The following is a 23,807-nucleotide window of genomic DNA, read 5'->3' on the forward strand; positions in this document are numbered from 1 at the left end:
CCTAGGAATTGACAGCTATTGCTGTTGATATTAGATTTATTAAAAGTAAGTTCTTTTTGGTAAATTTCGACAGCATATTTAGAGGATTATTTAACGAAAAGATGATAACAAGATAACGGTAAGGGTTGTTGAAACCATCAATCAAATGGACTTCAGACGGTTATTTACTGAAATTGGCCATATTTGATGATTCTTAACAGTATAAATGGAACACCTATGTTACTGTTTGAATCATCAAAAGTGTATCTTTAAATTAAAATATTTATTTGCCATACAGTTATGTTCAGTGTCTCTGAATGCCTATTTAAGGGGTATGCTAGTACAAAATCATTTCAACTTCAAAATATTTGCTTCTTAATTTATTTTACAAAAATTTCAGCTGCTGCAACAGAGTATGTCCGGTTAAAAAGTATAATCACAAAAAAAACTGTATATATAATAAGTATGTTAATTCCACCTCAATTCCACTATTAATATTGGCGAGAAAGTTAAATATTGAATTCAGTTTACAGTAAGTTGATTGTAGTAAAAAAATCCTGGTCTAAACAGAACTGTTATGAAAGCAGTGAACACTATCATGTACCTTACAATCAGCATGAATTTATCAGATGACAATACTTATACCAAAAATGACGGCTTAAAGTAAGGCATAGGTTTGTTTATTCAGTCACGGACTCAAGATGTCGTGGGAGTGTTCAAGTGTGTCATATGATGTAAAACACTCTGTCAATAGTACAATTTGATTGAGAACTAGTTCGCTAGAATGTCCTCGAAATCATGTTACTCTATAGTCTATATTTATAAAATATTAAAAGAAAAATTTGATTTACCAAATTTATTAATAAAGATTTTATCAATGATGAAACAAGCTGTTCACCTTACATTGCCTTATGTAAATGTTCATTCAATAAGTAATATTAAATGACTGAGGGGTTTCTCTAATTAAAATTCAGGATCCAAATTAAATAACTTTGCCAAAAACTGAATGAAAGGAAATTTAAAAAAACGCAGGAAATAAATGATGGGATGATCTCATCAATTGATACAGAATTTGGAAGAAACCCTGCTCCTAAAAAATAAGCGAGCCGTTCTTTCCTAAAATGACACAGCTTGCCGACACTATTTATAGTGGAGCTATCTTTCTGTTACACAGCTCGTTCTTTCACATTGTTGTAGGGGGAAACAGTTGGTTTTTTTTAATTTCTCTTGTTTATAATTGATCTTCTTCATGCAGATGCGATGAATATTTGATAATTTACAAGTGAATAATTTGTTCCACACAATATTCAATTATCATGTATGATAATCCCTTAAGGCCTTTTTTTATATGAATACACATATTACATTTGATACTTGTTTACAAATGGAAACGAAAGTAGATTTAAAACGTATAATGGAAATACCCATCTGGAAAGATCGAACAAAATGACAGGTAGGTTATTTTCTTGATGTATTGTAGAATATGAAATTCAAACATGTTAATCGTAAATTATTCATCACTTTATATCGTGTTATCAAAATGGAAAATAAACTCTTTACAAAACATTTCACGTTAAACTTTACTTCAAAAACAAAAGTTTAACCAATGAAACAAGTACAGGACACTCTACTATTAAGTCGGAGAAAAACAGATGAAAGTACTAATGGCCATTTTAAGTGTCTCTTACAAGACATAAGAATTAAATGTCGATACGTACTTAAATGTAATGTTTTATTATATATTTTGTCGTAGTTTGTATTTAAATTCACGTTTTTAGAAGTATTCGTTTTAAAGTACGACTATTGGACTCTTAGAGGGGTCCTTATAGTTGTACGCTTAAAATGTTTTGATCACCAACTTTGAAGAAGTAAATAATGTGATCAGATATCATTTTATGAATGAGACGTTTTTTCATCAAATTAAATGTAGCTATTAAAAAGAATAATTTGAAGCTTGGATGGTACTGTGACGAAAATTTCAGAATAGACAATAGTCCAAAAATTATATCCCCCTTCTCCATTCAAAGTCAAAAGATATTTTCTTTGTTTATTTACAGAATGTCTTATATTTTAGTTGAAATTAGTCCAATATGTATAATATAGTTTTGATTTTTGTTAATGTCCATAGTTTACTAATCTAATGAGCCAAGCCAATTACATTCGATTGCGATTTAACAGCGCATTTTTATGGTATTACACCCTTTGGAACAGACAGGAGCTTATATATGAATTATCTCCTGGTAATTTTCACAGGTTTTGGGAAGCGTTGAGGGCTAACTATCAAGTTTTACTTCACCACATGGATTTGTCGTTGATACTCCATGTCATATTCTATTCTCCTGTTATGTCGCTCGACATTTTGTCACACTGAGAAATTTTATACATTTTAATTCTTGTCTTATTTTTCTTTATTATTTTTATAGACAATCATACTGCATCTATTTTGAAATAGATGGTGCAGTTGACATGTTTCACATGATATAGAAATTACTCAGCTTGGGTAGACTTAGATGAATCCACTCCGTAAAATATGCAGTATGCCTTGGAATATACAAACTTGTCAATTAACGACCGGTTAACAGTCTACACAACACGGTGAATACCATCGACATAATATAAAGTTTTAACGAAAAATAAAAACACTTTTCTACACATTATCTACAACTGCAATGTGAACATTATCATACAAAAGTCATGTAAGATCCCGGGTTTTTTTGTCGTCATTTTATATATATCCTACTTTTCTTAAAACAAAATGACAGTATCATTAGCCATTATTATCACAAATCACTTTGTTTACAGCTATTATGTTTGACGCCTTCAATAAGACCGTAATGGAAAACTATTCAAACACTATACATATGTTGTGTACAAATTATCATTTTGTACAAATTATAAATAGTACCAAATGATAACTTCTACACAAAATATATTCTACTAGTACATTGGAAATTGTTTCCGTTATATTTATTTCTGTAATTAGACTTTCTATTCGATCAATTGACCTTTATGATGCATTATAAATATATATGAATTTGGAAAAATTAATAAAGTCCACTGTTTAATGGTTTAACAGGGACCACATTTTGAGCAATATCTATCCACCCTTCTAGAGCACCTGGTATCCACAAAAATCTTATTGTAGTGAAAGTAATGTTATATAAGAAGCATTACAGCAAAACCTATCCACTGTAAATACTAACTAATATTAGGCAATATCATGGTTTACCGTCAACAGGGTGAACATTGTGTTTCATTCATTTAATAAATCACTTTATTGATTTTATGTTTATTTTAGACACAGACACAAACACCGTATCATTAGCACTTTATCGCTTCTTGTGTCAAACCATAGTTGGTACAGAGAATCATGTTAAAACTATCAGATATATGAATACTGTCAGGGATTATTGCAAAAACATCGATTCTCATACCAGTATCACAAGTGGAAGTTTTGGAGAAGGTCTTGAGATGAGAGGTAGTGATTTGGATATGATGCATGTAGAAAAACATAGCGAGGTTTACGTAGATGAAAAAATCCGAACAAATCCAAATATAGCTTATTATAAAATGGAAACAGACGATGTAAAACCTGGTTTCACGCAGCTGCTATCAGATAAGAATAATATCAAGTTATCTAATTTATGTGAAGAATTTAATGGAAAGAATTATTTATCGAGCACATTATTTAAACAACATATAATTAATTCAGATACACAAATGATTCATGGACCGTGTATATCGGACAAATATGGACGTCATGACCATGCCTTTTGCTTACATTGTAAGACATGGATATCCCAAGCATCAACATGGATAACAAGATCAAATAACTCATGGCCACGTTTTAACGTCAAACAAAGTATTATAAAACATGGTGTACTTGTCGTACCAATTGGAGTAAATGGATCGCCAAAAGAAAATATAGAATGGCGAATATCTTTTTCTGTTGGTGAAAAAATGCTTATCAGCACTTTTACACACACACAAGTAGTATGTTATGCCCTCCTGAAAATTCTTTTGAAAGATGTGATAGCAACCTACACAGAATGTTCAGATTTACTTTGTTCATATTTCCTAAAAACAATTATTTTGTGGATGTCAGAAGAATTACCACCATCCGTATGGAAACCTGAAAATCTTGTACCTTGTTTTTTGCGATGTTTTAGTAGACTGATATATTCTGTTGAGTATTCAGTTTGTGTACACTACTTCATTCCAGAGAATAACATGTTTGAGAACAAAATAGAGGGCCGTGCTCGTGAAATACTCCTAGATAAACTATATACCCTCCGTACTTACGGTTGGCGTTGTGTCTTATTTTCAGACCAATTATCTAAGTTTCATGTTTCAATGTCGATGCATCAATTCGAACCACATAGATTGCAAACTCTCGATGTTGCAAGAACAATGAACTCCAAATTGTTAGATTTTACTAATTATATGATTGCTATTGATGTTAAAAAAACATTTAGGGATAAGAATTTTTTCTATAGAACAATACGCCAGATAGTTTCCTGTGACCAATCCTCACACAGATATTTATTTATACACCACATGTCATTTTTGTGTGGACTTTATGCGCAATCTATTCAACTGACTAATACTAGAAGAAGTAATAAGCATCAATACACACAGTATAATTCTTGTTATTGTACTCTGCTACAAAATATTTATCATGACGCTGTTTCTGGATGGCTGATGTTAGCTACCTTTTTCTATAAGTCAAAACAATACAATAAAGCGTTAAACATAATCGTATATTCTATATCAAAATGTACTTCCGAAAAATTTTACCGCAATATAGATATGTCGGATATTCATTACGAATTGCTCAAACTGAAATCATTCCAACAGAAAAGTTTATTTCGATTATGGAAAATATTGCTGGTAGATTCTATGAAATTTGAACAAAACTCTTCGATAATACCGAATGAACTACAAATGGAAGTAGAAAATGAAGAGTATGACATTTCCTCGATAGTTTATGCTTATTTTCTAAAATATTTGTGTCATCATCATCTTAATACTGTCAAGCTCAGACAGGAATGCCTCCACACTTTACAACTAGTTATAGCAGAAAATTATTGTAATGAAAGAGATTGGAAGTTCAAATATAAAGCCTACAACATTCTTGGTATTGCTTTACAGATGTCCGGTGACCATGAAGCCGCCGAACAAGCATTTATGAAATCAGTTAAATTATGCCCTCCTGACAGATTTAATACTTCTATGAAGAGACTGTCGTTAATGAGCTGATTGAAATATTTGTAAATTCATCTGAAAAATAGTAATTACAAGACTTATTCCAGACTAGTTATTTGTTTAAGTGAAGTTATTTTTTACATCACCTTTTTTTGTAAAATAATGAACAAAACAAAGATAACTCAGCTGTTGCACTATTACCATATCAGAAACAACCAGATTCTGGTTTTAATGGGCCGGAAAAGATATTAGCAATGTACACAGCTTTTAATACTTTGTTTATTTCCAGTTTTTTTAAATTCATAAAGTATCCAAACATCATGATATGTATATGCTATACAGTTATATTGAATGTCTTAGAATGCTTTTTTTAAGATAATGTTGGTAAGAAATCAATTTAACGTAATTATATATCATTTTAAAATAATTTCACATGAAGTTAAGAGTTGATGCTGGTTTCTTGAGCTGCAAGAACAGAATCAAATCCTGGTGACAAATAATAACATCGTTACACAGACTGGTAAATACCCAGTTGTTAGAATACACAGACTTTAGCTGTGTGTGATTTAGAAAAGGGGTGTTGAGGTATAGTCAAAAAATTTATACTTCTAGCAGTATAGCGCTTTAGTATATTCAATGATACATTACATTTCTCAAAGTAAAGTCAAGTCAATGAGGCTGTAGACTTCTGGCAATATGGTCTTTAAGAAAAATCAATGAGACAGTAGACTTCTAGCAATGTGGTGCTTGAGTGTAATCAAAGAAATAATAGAACCTTTAGTAATATAAGTGTAGTAACTGATAATAAACTCATCATAGACACCAGGATTGAATTTTGTATTTACGCCAGACGTGGATTTCGTCTACAAAAGACTCATCAGTGACGCTAGAATCCAAAAATAAATAAATAGGCCAAATAAAGTAGGAAGTTTAAGAGCATCGATGACCGAATTCCTAACAGTTTTGGCAAATACAGCTAAGGTATAATCTATTTCTGAGGTAGAAACCGTACACTTCTAGCAATAGGGCGATTTAGTGTAGTCAATGTGACCACATAATTCTAGCGATGAGGAGCACAAGTATAGTCAATGATACAGTAAACTTATAAAAATATTTTCTACAATATTCAGACAGACTAGTCAGTTTTAATTCGTGATACAGCTTTTTCGTCTTTTTAAACCCGTAAGACGATCGAAACCTTCGCATGATGAACATAAGAAAATTCCCTGCTGAGGTCAGTGTTCAAATAAGAGAGTTGATTCATTCAACATTAGCAACATTTTTCATCAACAGTCGATTATTTATATAATATCACTCTATTTTGAAAAGAAATCCTTTTCGATTGTATCCCACATTTACAACAGAACCATTGCATCTGAAGTATTTAGCTACAATCAAGCATTAAAGGGTCTTGATTGGAAAAAATACCACAATTTGTCGGCATTTCTACGGGAACTAACTGTGCGCTTCTCCTTGCCGATCTCCTTTTATTTTCATATGAGTTTGAGTTCCTTTATACATATGCATCTGCAAAAAAAGAGAAGACCAAAGTCAGATCATTTAATGTCATATATAGATATATTGATGATGTTCTTTTCATTAACACTCAAACCTTTTTTGATTGAATTTCTTTAATATATTCCCAAAAAACTAGAGATTATAGAAGAAACAGACGTGCTTCCTCCATCTCATTTGTAGACTTATACCTCGAATTTGACATTAGCGGTCATCTACGGACCAGAATCTATGTCAAACGAGACGATTTTAGTTTGAAACTGTCGATTCCTTGAACCTATGTAGCAGTATTACAACTTCACCTGCATATGGGATATCTTTTTCCTTGCTCATTTTTTTTATTCAAGAGCTTACGGATATTACTCATAATTAATTAAACGTCACCTGTGTCTTAGCAGAAAGTTGACGAACGCGGATTATGTAAAAGAACGTCTCGTCCTTTTTCGAAAAAGAAATTTCGGATGATACTAATATCTTGTTGATGAATTATCAGTTATAGCTTCACAACTAATACTTGATTGTGTTGTAGTATAATTTCTAGGTTACTGGTGTTGCGTATCACTTACTTTACATGTTATATTGTTCTTTTGTTTGTCTTTGTAAACGATCAACCTTTACTGTGTAGTCCATTTTTAGCTCACCTGGCAAATAGGGCCAAGTGAGCTTTTCTCATCACTTGGCGTCCGTCGTCCGTCGTCGTTGTTAACTTTTACAAAAATATTCTCCTCTGAAACTACTGGGCCAAATTTAACCAAACTTGGCTACAATCATCATTCAGGTATCTATGTTAAAAAATATGTCCGATGACCAAGATGGCCGCCATAGCTTAAAGTAGAACATAGGGGTAAAATGTAGATTTTGGCTTATAACTCTGAAACCAAAGCATTAAAAGCAAATCTGACGATAGGTTAAATTGTTTATGAAGTCAATATCTCTCTTCCCTGAATTTTTCCGATGAATCAGACAATTGGTTGTTGGCTTGCTGCCCCTGAATTGATAATTTTAAGGAAATTTTGCTTTTTTTTGGTTATTTTCTTGAATACGGTTATAGATAGAGATAAAATGTAAAAAAGCAATAGTGTTCAGCAAAGTAAGATCTACAAATAAATCACATTACCAAAAGGATCAGTTGACCCTTAAGGAGTTATTGCCCTTTATAGTCAATTTTTAACAATTTGTATAAATTTTGTAATTTTTTTTAATTTTTACAAAATATTTTAACTACTGAGATAGATTCATAGGTTCATTATAGATAGAGATAGTTGTAAGCAGCAATAATGTTCAATATAGTTAGTTGAAGATCTACAAACACATCATTATGATCACCAAAAAACAATTTTGTCATGAATCCATCTGTGTCCTTAATTTGTTTATGATATGCACATAGACCAAGGTGAGCGACACAGGCTCGTTAGAGCCTCTAGTTTGGTAATATCCTTTTAATGTGGCTCGGAACTTATGAATTCTGCAAAAGTGTAATTATGATTTGGTCATATTTTATATTCTTGTCTTTATTTTTGCTTAATATGTGCTTTGTCTATATGTATATTTTTAGATATTAGTTTGATTTTACAATGATAAATGCTGTACCCCTATTCTTTTACCTTTTTACCTAGGTATCGTTGTCTTGATCACACGTAGTTGTCAATACAATGGAATTGTACGCCACAGTCATACAAGTGAGAGGTTTGTCTAGCCATTAAACAAGTTTAATATGCCATTTTCTATATCAGGAAATGTCTGTACCAAGTGAATATGACAGTTGTTTTTCATTCGTTTGATGTGTTTGAAATTTAGATTTTCCCATTAGATAAGGGACATTCCGTCTTGAGTTATATTCGGAGTTCTACTTTTGGGAATGTTAATGTTTGTAAACACACATTTCTGATCTCGTATATACATATACGTTAGACTTGTAGGATTCGTTGATCGGTTCATCAAAAGCCGATAGATAATATTTCCAGCAACTCAATTATACTCAATTAACTTGAGAATTGAATTAGGAATTTAGTCAAAGAGACAACAACCCGACCAAAGAGCAGAAAACCGCGAGAAAATCCCGCACCCAGAGGGAGGCTTCAGCTGGCCACAACACAAAATTGTTAACTATTTCAGTGAAAATGAAATCCATCAAATCGAAAACAGCAGAAGGCAAAGCTAGCGTTTTGCGAAGAAAACTATAGCCCTTGGAAACAAAAAGCCCACTAGCAGCTGTGTCTACCCAGTATTTAAGAATTACCGGTCCATTATTAGTTAGATTACAATGCAACACAAAACAAAAGTGAATTCTAAACCACCCTTGTATACTTCTTTTAATAATCCGTTAATTTATGCTATTTAAAATATTCCAACAAACACATTTTAACTGTTTCAACTCAAATGATTTTACTATAATTCTAACAAGAATACTATCACGGTTTTGTTGATTTAGAAATGACATACTAATTAGAATCTTCCGGTAACAGTCTTGTATTATATCTACAGTTTCCCGTTCATGTCAAAACATGGACGGAAACAAAATAGTCCATTTTTGTTCAGAATTTTTATCTGGACTCAATTTTTTTCTGTTTGATTTATATAGGTTAATGCTGAATTGAAACATATATGTAGATAAAAAAAAATTGCATCTTTTTGGGGATATCAATCCAGTAAAGTGGAAGGATATCGTGTTTACTGGAAGTGGTGCAGCCTAGTAAAAAACAGCAAACAGAAATTAGACTTAAGTGTTACATTACTGTTTATTCCTCGTGGCACGACTCATTTTTCTCTCGATTAAATCACAATTTCACAGTGCATACATGATATGAACATAAAAATATTCGTATGTAGAATTTTTTATTGATATTATTTTTTAAAGATCAGCTGTTTGCATGTAAATCTACGGAGCAGTCAATAACAAGACTGCATAAGGTATTTTTTCATATGTCCACTGCAAGGTAGTAGCTCATGTGGACTTTTGTGTGCCGAAAATGATAAAACATCATGATTTTAAGAAAAAAATCATGGAGTATCAAGTAACACTGAAAAAAACCTGAAACTATGTAATAATCATGATTGTTTTTATACTAGACACCATTTTAAAGTATTAATAGACAGTTTGAGGTAAATTGAGATTCTGGTAGTATTACATTCATGATTTTTTTTTTATTAAAAAGAACATAAAAAGATGTTTTATTGAAAATTAGTGCAAACTTGAAGAAACAGCGACATACATTTTTCCATTTAGGGTTATTATTTTACGGCTGAATTGTTGACATTTCGGTAGAATATGTATAAATGAACTTTTGATGAAAAAAGATTTTCACAAAATGTTCACTTTGCATAAGTCTATGACTTCTTTTCCTGTCTGCGGCACTACATGGTTAATTGAAAATTCCATATTTGCGTTAAAATTTGTTTTAAAAGTAGAATTTTCCTAAAACTATCCATCATGTCAAGGGTTTTCGTGATTAGCTGTGACAAGTAATCAATATTCCTTCCCAAAAAAACAATTTGAGGTTTTTTTATTTTGGTTTTTATTGATTTTTATTTACAAATTTTATATGCATTGGGGTGTCAAGTACACTCTGAAAATCATGATATAGAAAACATGTTTAAAGACTTTATAGTCCAAAAGAGAAAGGTATGACCTTTCTTGTCTTTAGATATATGTATTTTAGCAAATTCTTCAATGTGAAACAGTTTTTTGTAGCTTTTTAATTTGACTTAAGCCTGAAGATTCATGGTATACCACCATCTTGGATTGTACTTTTGCAGAACTCGTTCAGTCTACAGTTATTTTCCCAAATTTATAGTCAGCTATGCAATAATAATGATTGGACTGTTTATTTATATAAAGAAAACTTGCTGATTTATTGCATTAGTCAAATAATCAAACTAATACCACACATTTGTGTTTTAGAATCAAGTTTTCAACTCGGCCATTTAATAGGAGATAACTCTTTTTGTAACAAAATCTATACTGGACTGATAGAGACATTTATAATTTTTCCTTTTAGCAAGAAAACAACTTCGATGACACCATTTTTTCTTTTCATTTTCTTAGAACATATTATAAACCCTATCTTCTCACAATTTATTTCAAAATTCTATCTCATAGATTTTTTGGAATGCACAAAAATGTGTTTTTCATGATTATTCTTAAATTTAGACAATTTTCAAAGACTCATAGCTTGAAAAATAGCACGGTGAGCCATCTTTTTTATTATATTTTTAAAAAGAGCATAGTAAAATCTTCAATTTAACAAAGTATCAGAAAATCTATCTCGGGAAACCTGTACCTATGATCTACTTAAAACAAGAGACCCACTTGAGTATATTTCCTTGAAAAAAGGGGAAGGAGTTAACTATTGAATGTGGTTCAATGTAAGAGAAAGGAAATATAAAATAATAGATAAGAATATTCGTCTAGCTTCGCAGTATCAAATAATAAGAAAACATTCATTAAGAAAGACTAGAATGAGATTTACAGATAATTTGATGGACATGACTGATTTCAAAATTTTGCCTGTTTTCAGAAAGAAAGAGGTACTCCTTTAATAGTCGGGTTATTTTTATTAATACAGCTAAACAGTTCTTTTAATGGCATTTTTTATGTTCAAACATGACTACTTAATGAAACTAGGTAAATGATTTTTTATAACATGTCATCATTGTTATAGGTACCAGTCTTGTATTACAACTCTAGTTTCCGGTGCATGTCAAAACATGGACGGAAACAAAATAGTCTGTCATTTTTGTCTGAATGATTATGTGGATTTTTTTTTCTGTTTTATTAAGTGTTTATGCTGAATTGAAACATACATATAGATTTTTTTTTAAATCTTGCAAATTTTGGGGATTTCAAAATGTTTCCTGACAGTGGCGCGGCCTAGTAAAAACAGCAAACAGAAAGTAAAAACAAAAAGGTTTTGACTTCAAGGTAAAGTAACGTTTTATTCTTCGTGGCGTGGCCCACTTTTTTATCGATTAAATCACTATTTCAAATTAGTTTATACATAATATGAACCTGAAAAAAATATATGTAGCATTTTTTATTGTTTTATTTTCAAAGAAAAGCTGTTTTGAATGTAATCCCATGGAGCAATCAATTACAAGACTGCAACCTTCCGAGCGGATTTGTTGCATGTTCCGCTCGATGTTTTACTTTTCACTTATGAAGACCAAATTAAATCGTATTATATCGAAATTATCCCGATTTTTTTTCTGTTTAACGTGTGTTATTGATCTTCGTATTTGCTCATTTTGTATATCGGCTTTTATCATATACTTGTATGAAATATTACTAAAATTTTACAGTTCAATAACATTTAAAATATTAAAAGGCTATTAAAGGTTTGCTAGGTTTATTCAACAGATTTCCCAGAATTTCATCAGTTGGCTGATAAAGGGACCTTTATTGACTGCTTCCGAAATGTTATCACATGCCTTTCCGTCATTTCCGTGACGTTTATCACATGCAACTTCGTGCATTTCCGGAAATTTGTTCGAAAACGACAAAACAGTTCGGAAAACAGCAAGTGATTTAAATTAATACTTTTCACAAAATAGTTGAGAAGCAAATATATGTTGTGACAAGATAAATAAAATGCTTGTAATATCAATAAAAACAATTAAATTAAAAAAAACTTTTAATCAATAGTTCTTGTCTGTATTTCTTCTGCTGAAGTATATGATAAAAAGATCATTACATGTCATTTTTCATATCAGACCCTTTATCGGCCCTCGTTCATGATATCATCCCTCGAGCCTGGGGCTCTTGGGCCGATATCATGACCTAGGGCCGATAAAGGGTCTGATATGAAAAATGCCATGTAATAATCTATACATATATCCTAATTAAGTTACCAATCAATATTTTCAACTTGACGTTTACCAGCAAATCTTCAATCATCATTTATGATATGATATCTAATTTTACCTGAATAAGTATTGATAGATAACTTTATGACAAGCCAAAATCGATATGCATTAAACGGAATAACAGAATTGCTGGGTTTTTGTAATTATTAGGGAGGTCAATTTTGTCTATGTGGACATGATGATAACGGTGAAAAAGCTTAAAGTGAACGTTTACCAGAATCTTTTGCAGCCTGAAATGGGATGGCGACCTGCTAGGAAATTTTTCACCACGGAATAAAGTCTATTTATCCTGCCATCATCTAACAATAATTCCCCTAATATTCGCTTCCATGTCGAGCAACCTGATAAATCAATATTTCTTTCTTGGTTAAAGTTTATTTTGGGGTTCTCTTTGCGGTCCGCTTTTCTGCTATATGTATGTTGTTTTGTTTCAATATGAACGAGGCTATGACTTGGATTTACATAAACTCATCATAAATACCAGGACTAAATTTAGTATATACGCCAGACGCGCGTTTCGTCTACAAAAGACTCATAAGAGGCGCTCGAAATCAAAAAAGTTAAAAAGGCCAAATAAAATACTAAGTTGAAGAGCATTGAGAACCTTAACGACTTACGTTTAATCGCCGGAGGCTAATTGCAGCACACGAACAATATTATGTAAATTGTCGGTTATATAAAATGTATTTGTACTCGATGCAAAACAGGAGACAAACTCGCATTTCGTCCTGTTTCTAAAGCTCGTACAAATACATTTTATATTTTCCGACAATGTACATATATTGTGTAAATATAGAGGTAAGATATCCGAGATAAGTATATTGATAAAGGTAGATTTCAGATAAATAGGCTTTTGAGTCCAAATATGGGACAAACAGTATTTACTGTAACCTGATATTACTAGATAAACACTTTACAAGATTTAGAGAGTAATTTCTTCCATGAATATTATACTAATATGTATTGTTATGTACTACATTGAAGATCTTGTGATAATAGTACATGATAATTTTCGTGTGGTTGTATTGTTTAATTGCTGTTATACAATAAGACATGATATGGTATGGCATGATTGACAATGCAATAATACAACTATCTTCAAACGACCTAATAACTTTCAATTTAAAAACTCTAGCTTACGAAATGACTGTCAACAAGGACCAAAACCCAAACCATAAAGCAAGATATTGAGGTCCGCAAAATGACAAAAATAATATAATACAGTTACAACGAATTCAATAACGGATTAATGTATGTACAAAAAATAGAATTAAACTTAAAACTGTGGATTCCTTATTATTCGTTGGAAACCAATTTCCGTGGGTTTCGTGGGTTCTGATGAACCACGAATTCACATATTCAACGAATTACAAATTTTCTACAGGCTTTAGACATGTTAGAGACAGAAATCGGCAAACCACAAATTCAAATATCCACGAAATGTAAGTTTTCCTCGATCCACGAAAATTGATACCCACGAAAATAAATGAATCCACAGTAAACAGCACAAAACAACAAACACTGATTTACAGGCTTTGTAATTGGGATAGGCGTATACAGAATATGGAGGGTGTTAAATATGTTTATGGGCCCTCATGCTCTTTTATTTCCAGTTTCATTCAGGCATGTGTCATTGTTGGGTGTAATGAACATGTTGATTATTTCTTGTACGTTTTGCCACAATTGCTAAAGCAACAAAACATATTCCAGTTTTCAACATTGCATTTATAGTGTAAATGTTTTATGATGATGCTTAATATATTTTCTTTAACCGTTATTTCTTGATTTGTAGTATGAAGCAAAGGAAAATTTCTGTTTCAGTAAAAAATCACGAATATGTAGCGAGAAATTCCCGCCCCCGGAGGCGTCCTTCAGCTGTTCCATAAACAAATATATACTAGTTTAGGGATAATAAACGCCATACTAATTTTCAAATGGTACACAAGAAACTAAAATTAAAATAATACAAGACTAACAAAGGTCAGAAGCTCCTGACCTGGGATAGGCGCAAACATGCGACGGGGTTAAACATGTTTATGAGATCTCAACCCTCCCTCTATACCTCTAGCCAATGTAGAAAAGTAAACGCATAACAATACGCACATTAAAATTCAGTTCAAGAGAAGTCCGAGTCTAATGTCAGAAGATGTCACCAAAGAAAAAATAAACAAAATGAGAATAATACATAAATAACAACAGACTACTAGCAGTTAACTGACATGCCAGCTCCAGACTTCAATTAAACTGATTGAAAGATAATGATTTCATCATATGAATATCAGGCACAATCCTTCCCGTTAGGGGTTAAGTATCATACCATCATAACATATATGAGAAGAACACAACCCGTGTCATGCCAACAACTGTTTTTTGTATAAATGTGTTTAGTTCCGATGCAAAGACCCTATGAGTGAATCAATATTAACGCCAAAATATGCAATCTTTAATGACTTGACAACAGTTTCGTAACTGTATCCCTTCTTTTAGTCTATTTAAAGGTTTTGTTAATTTCTGTGGTGAATACAGACATTTTTGTGCTTGATAAAGAATATTTCCATAAAAAATTGGATGTGAAATACCTGAACGTATAAGAAGTCTGCTTGTTGGGCTATATTTACGAATGATGTCCTTATACAGATGATAAAATTTAGTAAATGTTTTGACTAGTTTGTGATATCGAAAACCCTGGTGTAATAATTTTTCAGTAATACATAATTTTTTCTCGTTGAAATCTAAAAAATTGTTACATACACGATCGAATCGTACAAGTTGAGATACATAAACACCGTAAGATGGTGACAAGGGAACGTCACCATCTAAAAATAGATAATTAACGATAGGAAATGAAAAATCATCTCTTTTATCATAAAGTTTAGTATGAAGCTTTCCGTTAGCGATATAGATATTAAGATTGAGGAATGGGCAGTGGTGATCGTTAGTATTAGCTTTATTTAAAATAAGTTCAACAGGATAAATTTCTTTAGTATATATACTGAAGTCGTCATTATTGAGAGCCAAAATATCATCCAATATCTAAAAGTATTATTAGATTTGTTTATCAGATGTTGTTTGGATGGGTCTTTGCTGTTTTTTGGTATAAATTGTAACTCATTGCAAGACAACACATGTCCGCAAAAAATGGTGCACAGATGGTCCCCATTAAAATTCCGATAACCTGACAATATACGGAATCTCAAAAGCGAACAAAAATCTCATCTAGTTAAACTTCAAGGGCAGATATAGTATCAAAGCATGTCCAATCGACATAGTTCTTTCTATTGCTACTAAAAAATGACCTAAAAGAGTTTGATCATATAGATTCACAATCTTACTTTTTAAATTCTAATAGTTTCATTGTATCTGACCACAAGTATTAATCGGTATATTTCAGACGATACCTTAAATATTAGCCCTGATCTGTTCTAGACTGACACTATATGCCTAATATGCAGCATACGAGCTCACTAGGTAACGGTTAATAGGAAGATACATTATCCAAACTCATTATTCTGACTCCAAACCGACTAGTCTTTATTTTTACTCCTTAATGCCACGTGTTTAAAGTTGAAGATGCATATACCAATTGTATAGGTTTTTTTTAAACCTCCAGTAACCTAGGCAAACACGCTCCCTCGAGGCAACAATTGTTAGTTCTATGTAGAAGACTTCTTTATCGATCTAAATAAAAATAACATGCAATTTCTATTGATTTACCTTGCTTTGGACTCTGTGCGTGTGTGGATTTTTTGGTATTATATTATTATTCTGTATCCTTTCTTTTCTGAGTATACATGTACATGTTTTATTTATTTGTCAAGCGGATATAGGAAACCCTGTTATCACTAAGACTTAAGTCTTTCACACAAACGCGGTATTATCAAAAAATAGTTGTAGCTATCGAAGAACAATATTCAAATGGAATGTATATGTCGTCATTCCAAATATGCAAATTTTACTCATAAATTGCCATTTGCCTCCCGAGACACATCACAAGTAACAGTTAAAAAAAATGATCGTTTTTCGAACTATTTAATCAACCTCAACTGGTTTTGATTTTTTTACTCGAATAAAACAGACCCCCAATTGAACTCAAAACTACATTCCTGTAGTACATGCTAAATTTTACGGTGATGTTGTTAACTGAGCTCGGATATGTATAAATATACTATCTGGTTTAATCTGTTCAATCCTTTAAATAAACCTAATTTGGAATGTTACAGTTTCAACACAGTAATTCAATCTTTGATTGTTGATTTTGTTATAAGAAAATTAAAACCATACTAAATATTGCACACGGTACTGAAGTATGTCAAAACCTATAGTTATTCATTGTACAAGGCAGTGGGTTTTTTAACTGTTAATGATGTTTTTACTGTTAAGTGGTTGATATTTCAACCTTCGATACAGGATTCTTTTCATTAGTTATTATGACAGCTTGCAGCTAGCTGTCATCAACTGCGAGTACTCTCAGATCTGTTACCTTTGTTTTGGGTTTAGACTAGTACTCGTCCAATCTGTGTTTTAGTTAGATATATTTCTACGTGTATACAAGAGTTAAGCATTTTTTAATTGAATGTTATAGTTTGTTCTTATGTTGTTCCGTTACAACACTGTCCCGGAATTAAGGAGCGCTCTCAAACATGTTTATCCCCTCCACATTCTTCATATGTATAAAAAAAAAATGTGTAAATAAAACAACTATTCACAAGAGAGCAAATGAAATAGAAATCAATATATATAGATCACCGCTCGGCCTTCAACAATAAACATAGTCAAACAAACTTAAACGAGATATATAATGGCTTATGTACATGATAAACGAAGTCAAATATATAACACATCAACAAACGACAACATCTGAATTACAGGCTTCTGACTTGGGACCTGTTCAAAGTTTGACGATACCATGTAGTTCAGTGGTTATTCTGGCATATTTTTTTATATCGTGTGGTTTTCTATAATTGCTTATATCAACTTCATTTGTCTTTGGCTGATAGCTGGTAATCTTTTCCATAACTTCGTATTTTCAGGATAGCAAAAATAGATATATATCATAGATATATGATAGTACATCGTTCTTTAAAAGTACAATGGCGTTTAGAATAAGTCACTTTGTCGTATATACTCAATGATATTTTTTTTTATAATCTAAGGTTATAGATATCGTTTAAATTCTCATGATTCTATTTACTTGATATAGAAACAGATCATTATTCACTGATTTGAAAAAAAGTAATTTTGGTGTTATTTCTTTAACTGATATCGACTCTTACATACATAATTATTTCGATTCTGGAAAAATATTTAGTTTCATATACTACAAAGCAACATTCATATTTTTATTATCATTAATTTCATTACTTTGAACAGACTACACAGGTGAGTGGATAATCGTTTATGTACGGAGGGCACTTTAGAGATCCGCATTTGGTAAGAACTTCATAGAACAATATACCCAGATTCTGATTTACGCCTCCCATGATATACTCTGGGTTTTTGTCAACGCATACGTACGCGGAAGCAGCTGTATGAGTATGATATCCCGACGCCAAGTATCCATGGTATTCAATCTTCCATCCATTGTAGCATGTATTCTTTCCGGGAATCATTATGACGGAAGTAGCCTGAGTCGTTCTACAAAGCGCACATGGAACATCTTCATCTTGAGCATTTGGGGCAAAAAAGTTATTGTTGAATTCTCCACCATACATACGGCCTGCATCATTTCCACTGGTCTTAACATAGTTTGGATCAGGTGGTAAGCATACATACTCAGCAGCTGCACCTGTATCAGTATAGTGACTTCCACCTGCAAAGCCTGTTACAATATTGAGAAATAATGCATGTATATCCTTCCAATAATGTATATAATAGTTTTAAACGTATTAAAACAATTAATATGTAATATTGGTGAAACACATTATTTCAAAATATAAATCCTTTTCTGATTAAAAAAAGGTAAATATGTATTGTTCCTTGAAATAATCGTCATGAAGATATACTATTAATATAAAACGTTCGGGGGAATGTTCTAAAAGATTTTTTAAATTATATGCATTTTCACTCAAAGTTAGTATATTTCAATATAAAATTTAAAAGATAAGAGATAAAAGAGATGGAAGATAACAAATGTAACATTAAATCTCGGAGCGATGACAGTTTTGATAACGTTTAAGTATGCAGTGAAGCTCGATCATGATTACCGATCGAAAAAGACCAATGACACTGTAAGCGTTTAAACCAGTAAATCGGTTGACTTATTAATGTGGTAAAACAAAATCAACATTTGATTAAAAATGATGTGTTCTTTTTTTTTACAACAAGATACTGTGTTCTTAATAAATGTTCGTCATATCCAAACTACATTAAAGAAATACAATGTCTAAATATTCACCAACACCCTCCATCCAATTCCTCTAACAAATATACTTAAAATAAAAAAAAATGTAACAACCAACCCATAATTGAGAAAACCTGACTGGGTAGAGGATATGCATAAACAATTCTCAATAGTTTTAAGTCAAGATGAAAATATCCAAGTGATTTGCCGAATTTTAAACCAAATCAAGATACTTGTATAGGAGAAACAAGTTTGAATTTTAAGGTTATCAAGTGCTAAAAAGGCATCAACTAGGATCACCATATAAAGGATCATAAACAAATCTTATGAAACTGCTTCTAAGTTGAAAGCACAATGTTAAAAAAGCACCACATGCATAAGACTGGCAACTACAAGAACTTAAACCGTGTAATCCATCAAATAACCTTCATAATGATATTTACCAGAATATATCAAATCTGTATTATTATTCGGACACTGTTTTCTTCCCCATCGTATATAGGTTGTTCCAAAACCTGAAATGAGGAAAATTATATTCGACGTTTTACAGGTAGACAACTGACAAATATGTTGATTGATAGATTGTTAAAACATAAAACGGAGGATCGATTATTATTATGTCGATATCAAATAACTCGATTTAAAATCAAGCGATATCCAATTCTCACAAGTTGCAAAACCCATTTCTCTAATGTTTACCATTCTCATAATGTTAAATTAAGAATTTTTCATCGTCGATTTAGTCTATACCATATCCAGACGTCATATGTCATTTTTGTCAAACTTTAACATACGAAATTTTGAGACATTAGTGTGCGTCTGATTGTTATATATTTTCTAAAAAGGAGATCGTCCTGTTAAAAGTATGAGTGTTTTAATATGATTACATATTTATGTTGCCGTGAAATATACATCGTCTTAGCCATTGAAAATCACAAATGACATATTACGAATAGCCAATGGAAATGCCGGTATATAGTCTTAGATTAAGACAGAAATATCTATCCATAAGAATGTTGGGGTTTGCATATTCACCGCATATGTTTCATCAACATACTGTAACTTGTGATATCACTGTTGAGCAATAACGCTGTGTGCTTTTCTTTGACTCAAAAATTTTGTTAACATCTTTTGTATAATCTCTTCTTTATGCAAAAAGTCTTACTTGGAATGCTGTTAAATGAGCTTTGCAACTGTTTAATTGTCTGTTCCTGTTGTTGGTTTATTGTCTGCTGTTGTTGAATTAACGCCTGTTGCTCCTGGTTGGATATGTTATGTCGAGTAATCAATGCCTGTTGTTGAAGGGTTGATATCTGAAGTTGCTGAATGGTTTTCTCTTGCTGTAGAATAGTTAACGTCTGCTGTTGATTTTCAGTGGATAGCTGTTTTACTGTGGCATTCAGTATTGCAACGATATTTTCTACTCGGTTTAAACGATTAACAAGTACATCTGGATCATTAAGCAATATCCTCTTCTCTTCTGTGGTGACCAGATTAACGCTAAAACAAAAGAAATATATTAACCAAATTATCATACTTGAACTTCCCTCGTGTGCTTTGAAGAAAAGATTTGACACAAATAGTTTCTTATCAATCTAGACTAGTGTTAAGTAAGATCACATAGACAAAGATATCAACAAGTTTACATGCATTTGCCAACTGGTGCATATGAACCCAACGATCTGGATAGTACCATTTGTAAAAGGACATCTACGATTCGGCATACTTCTACATTTTCAATAATTGTGTAACCGACTGGAAATTTTTGAAGGCAAGCAGTTTTTTATATTGTGCATATCGACTAATTTATAAGACAAATCAACAAATTCAATCATCGGAAGCGTAAATATATATATAAGAATGTTATCGTGACCATTATAATTTCACTCGAAACAATATAAACCTTACTTTGCAAAATTTAAATGTTACAATTTATTATAGAACGTTTTGTTCTTCGAAATAAATTCGCTGATATGTACCATTGAATCAGATCAAATGTTCCTTCTTTGAATTTGGTATTCGAACGTTAGTAGTACCCTTAGCCTATGATGAAATGCAACTATTCAAATGGCTAATCCGAAATACTGGGACAGTTGGTTCCATCCTTTTTTTTGTATGAAATATTAATAAAATACCGTAAAAAGAAAACTAAAATTGGCCAAAAAACACTCATTTTCTAATGATTTCGTACAGCAGCTTTTCTTTCATTTCTAAAACTTCTTCTGAGTTTCGTTTTGGGTATGTTATGAACTGGTTTCAGAACAGCATAACCATTTAACATATCCGTCAAAAATCTTAGTGGGAAATATAAAGGAATAATATAAGATATGCTAAGGTAAGGTCAATGGTGTATCTACACAATAGCTAGCGAATCAACACACATAGCCTTAAACTGCCAGTCAAATATAAAAACGCAAAATATAAACCCAGGATTAAAATTTTAGTGTAATCGATCCAGGCTGCTCAAACTTACCTACATACATTATATGTACGAAGACCAAATCAAAAGTTCTGAAAGTTTAATGTGTTTATAGGTAAACAGTGTTAAACTCTGAATAGATCTTGATAAAACAATTGAAATCAAGTGCGTGTATTGTTGAAATTTTTTATACAACAGAAGAAAATATTATATACTATACAAAACCAAAAACGACTTTTAACTGAAACCTAGTAAACAACATATGCTACAGAAAGATTGCATATTTGGTTCCAAACAACAGCAGGCAAAAAATCGATTTTAAAATAAATTATCATTCAAAATTTACTGAATGCAAAAAAAATAATCTTAATACTAGAATGGATACCCCTTGAGAAGATTTCCTAATCTGTATTTGGCTAAGCCTTTCCAAAGATTTTACCCTCAATGCTCTAAAACTTCGTTCTTAATTTGGTATGTTAGCTTGTTTGATTCGAGCGTCAGTGGTGTTTTTTTTTGTAAGAGAAATGACTGTTTAGCTTAAAATAGCTGGTTTATATTTTTTGGAATGATAAGGATTTTTTTAATTTTATTTCTGCACACGAATTTATAAACTAGAGGCTTTTAAAAGCCTGTGTCGCTCACCTTGGTGTATGTGCACATTAAACAAAGGAAACAGGTGGATTCATGACAAAATTGTGTGATGTTGATTTGTTTGTAGATTATACTTTACTGATCATTCTTGTTACCTACAATTTTCTCTATCTGTAATAAACTTGGCCCTTTAGAGGAAAATATTTTGTATAAACGTCATGAAAATTGTTAAAAAATGACTATAAAGTGCAATTACTCCTTAAGGGGTCAACATCTTGGTCATATTGTCTTATTTGTAGATCTAAATTTGCTAAACATTATTGCTGTTTACAGTTTATCTCTATCTGTAATAGTATTCAAGATAATGATCAAAAACGGATAAATTTCTTTAAAAATTACCAATTGGGGTGGAAGCAACCCAACAACCAGTTGTCCAATTCATCTGAAAATTTCAGGGCAGATAGATATTTACTAGATTAACAATGTTACCCCCTCGTTTAATTTGCTTTAAATGCTATGGTTTCAGAGTTATAAACCAAAATCTACATTTTACTCCTATGTTCTATTTTTAGCTATGGCCGCCATCTTAGTTGGTTGACCGGGTCATTGCACACATTTTTAAAACTAGATACCCTAATAATGATTGTAGCTAAGTTTTGTTAAATTTTATCTAGTAGTTTCAGAGGAGAAGATTTTTGTAAAAGATTACAAAATTTACGAAAAATTGATAAAAAATTACTATGAAGGGCAATAAATCCCTAAGGGGTCAACTGACCATTTTGATCATGTGACTTATTTGTAGATTTTACTTTGCTGTTTACAGTTTATCTCTATCTATAATAATATTCAAGATACTAACCGAAAACAGCAAAATTTCACTAAAATTACCATTTCAGGGGCAGCAACCCAACAACGGGTTGTCCGATTCATCTGAAAATTTCAGGGCAGATAGATCTTGACCTGATTAACAATTTTACTCGTGTCAGATTTGCTCTTTATGCTTTGGTTTTTTGAGTTATAAGCCAAAAACTGTATTTTACCCCTCTGTTCTATTTTTAGCCATGGCGGCCATCTTGGTTGGTTTGACGTGTCAAGCCACACATTTTTTAAACTAGATTCCAAAATAATAATTACGTGTAAATTTGGTTTAATTTGGCCACTAATAAACAAAAACTCATACATCTTGGACTAAATTATTAATCCGGACACATACAACATCCAATGGATTTAGTGTAAAGACGTCATACACCTTTTGCAATGCCAAAATACAAGTATCGACATATTGTAGGTCCATTAATGTGTATATTTATATAACATACTGGTAATATTAAGTTTGCTTTTAATTTACTGATAACAAAATCAAGGTTTACATCAATAAAAACAATAGTCAATGATCGTATAAAAGTGTTGAATTGGTAACCTTTTAAAAAAAAGTTTATTTGAAGGAGAGATAAGTTTACCTGGATCATTTCTAAATTTCTGGGCATGGTTAACAACATATCCGAAAAATGAGGACGTGCTATCCCGTTTGAAATATGTTTTCAACCACACTCATTTAATCTATACATTATTATTTTCCATTTAATATAATTTTATGTTGATTAATTATATTATCAAGGTTGTACAGTACAGTTCGCATTATGCGGCGGACTAGATAACCATTGTGTACATCAGAGAAAGAGACAACGATGTGTATTACAAAAAAGGTTAAAAAATTCTGGAAAAAAATCGCAAACACCTTACACAAGAAAATAAAAATAAAATCTAAATAATAATAACCTACACAAAAAAAAAAGAGATTCACATAACATTTGAAGAAGTGATTTTTTAGCTAAACCTCAAAATTGAAGGCCTTAATTATACTTGAGAATTCCTCGTCTTTCGCTTCTTTGCATT

General features: G+C 31.7%; 2 protein-coding genes across 2 annotated transcripts; one reads left to right on the forward strand and one right to left on the reverse strand.

Moving 5' to 3' along the window:
* Window positions 1–1,425: 1,425 nt before the first annotated feature.
* Window positions 1,426–5,238, forward strand: LOC143043749 (uncharacterized). Its single transcript, XM_076215931.1, has 3 exons — window positions 1,426–1,432; window positions 3,278–4,101; window positions 5,131–5,238. The coding sequence occupies exons 1-3, from the start codon at window positions 1,426–1,428 to the stop codon at window positions 5,236–5,238; spliced, it is 939 nt and encodes a 312-aa protein (XP_076072046.1).
* A 12,648-nt stretch (window positions 5,239–17,886) lies between these two features.
* LOC143042370 (uncharacterized) lies at window positions 17,887–20,464 on the reverse strand. Its single transcript, XM_076214654.1, has 3 exons — window positions 20,067–20,464; window positions 19,345–19,416; window positions 17,887–18,379 (listed from the first exon to the last, which is right to left on the reverse strand). Exons 1-3 carry the CDS (start codon window positions 20,434–20,436, stop codon window positions 17,919–17,921), a joined length of 903 nt encoding a protein of 300 aa, XP_076070769.1. The 5' UTR covers window positions 20,437–20,464; the 3' UTR covers window positions 17,887–17,918.
* Between the last annotated feature and the right edge of the window lie 3,343 nt (window positions 20,465–23,807).

Source organism: Mytilus galloprovincialis, chromosome 8 (assembly GCF_965363235.1).
Source record: "Mytilus galloprovincialis chromosome 8, xbMytGall1.hap1.1, whole genome shotgun sequence".
In the NCBI taxonomy this organism is placed as follows: Eukaryota; Metazoa; Mollusca; class Bivalvia; order Mytilida; family Mytilidae; genus Mytilus; species Mytilus galloprovincialis.

What these genes read in the sequence shown, in the direction of transcription:
- LOC143043749 (XM_076215931.1), top strand. An exon ending in CAGAAGAATTACCACCATCC is followed by an intron (nt 4,102 to 5,130) that starts GTATGGAAACCT and finishes ATTGCTTTACAG; the next exon opens with ATGTCCGGTGACCATGAAGC.
- LOC143042370 (XM_076214654.1), bottom strand. Translation starts at nt 20,436, where the DNA reads ATGATAATTTGGTTAATATATTTCTTTTGTTTTAGCGTTAATCTGGTC. An exon ending in CTCATTTAACAGCATTCCAA is followed by an intron (nt 19,417 to 20,066) that starts GTAAGACTTTTT and finishes TCCTCATTTCAG; the next exon opens with GTTTTGGAACAACCTATATA. An exon ending in TACAGATTTGATATATTCTG is followed by an intron (nt 18,380 to 19,344) that starts GTAAATATCATT and finishes ATATTGTAACAG; the next exon opens with GCTTTGCAGGTGGAAGTCAC.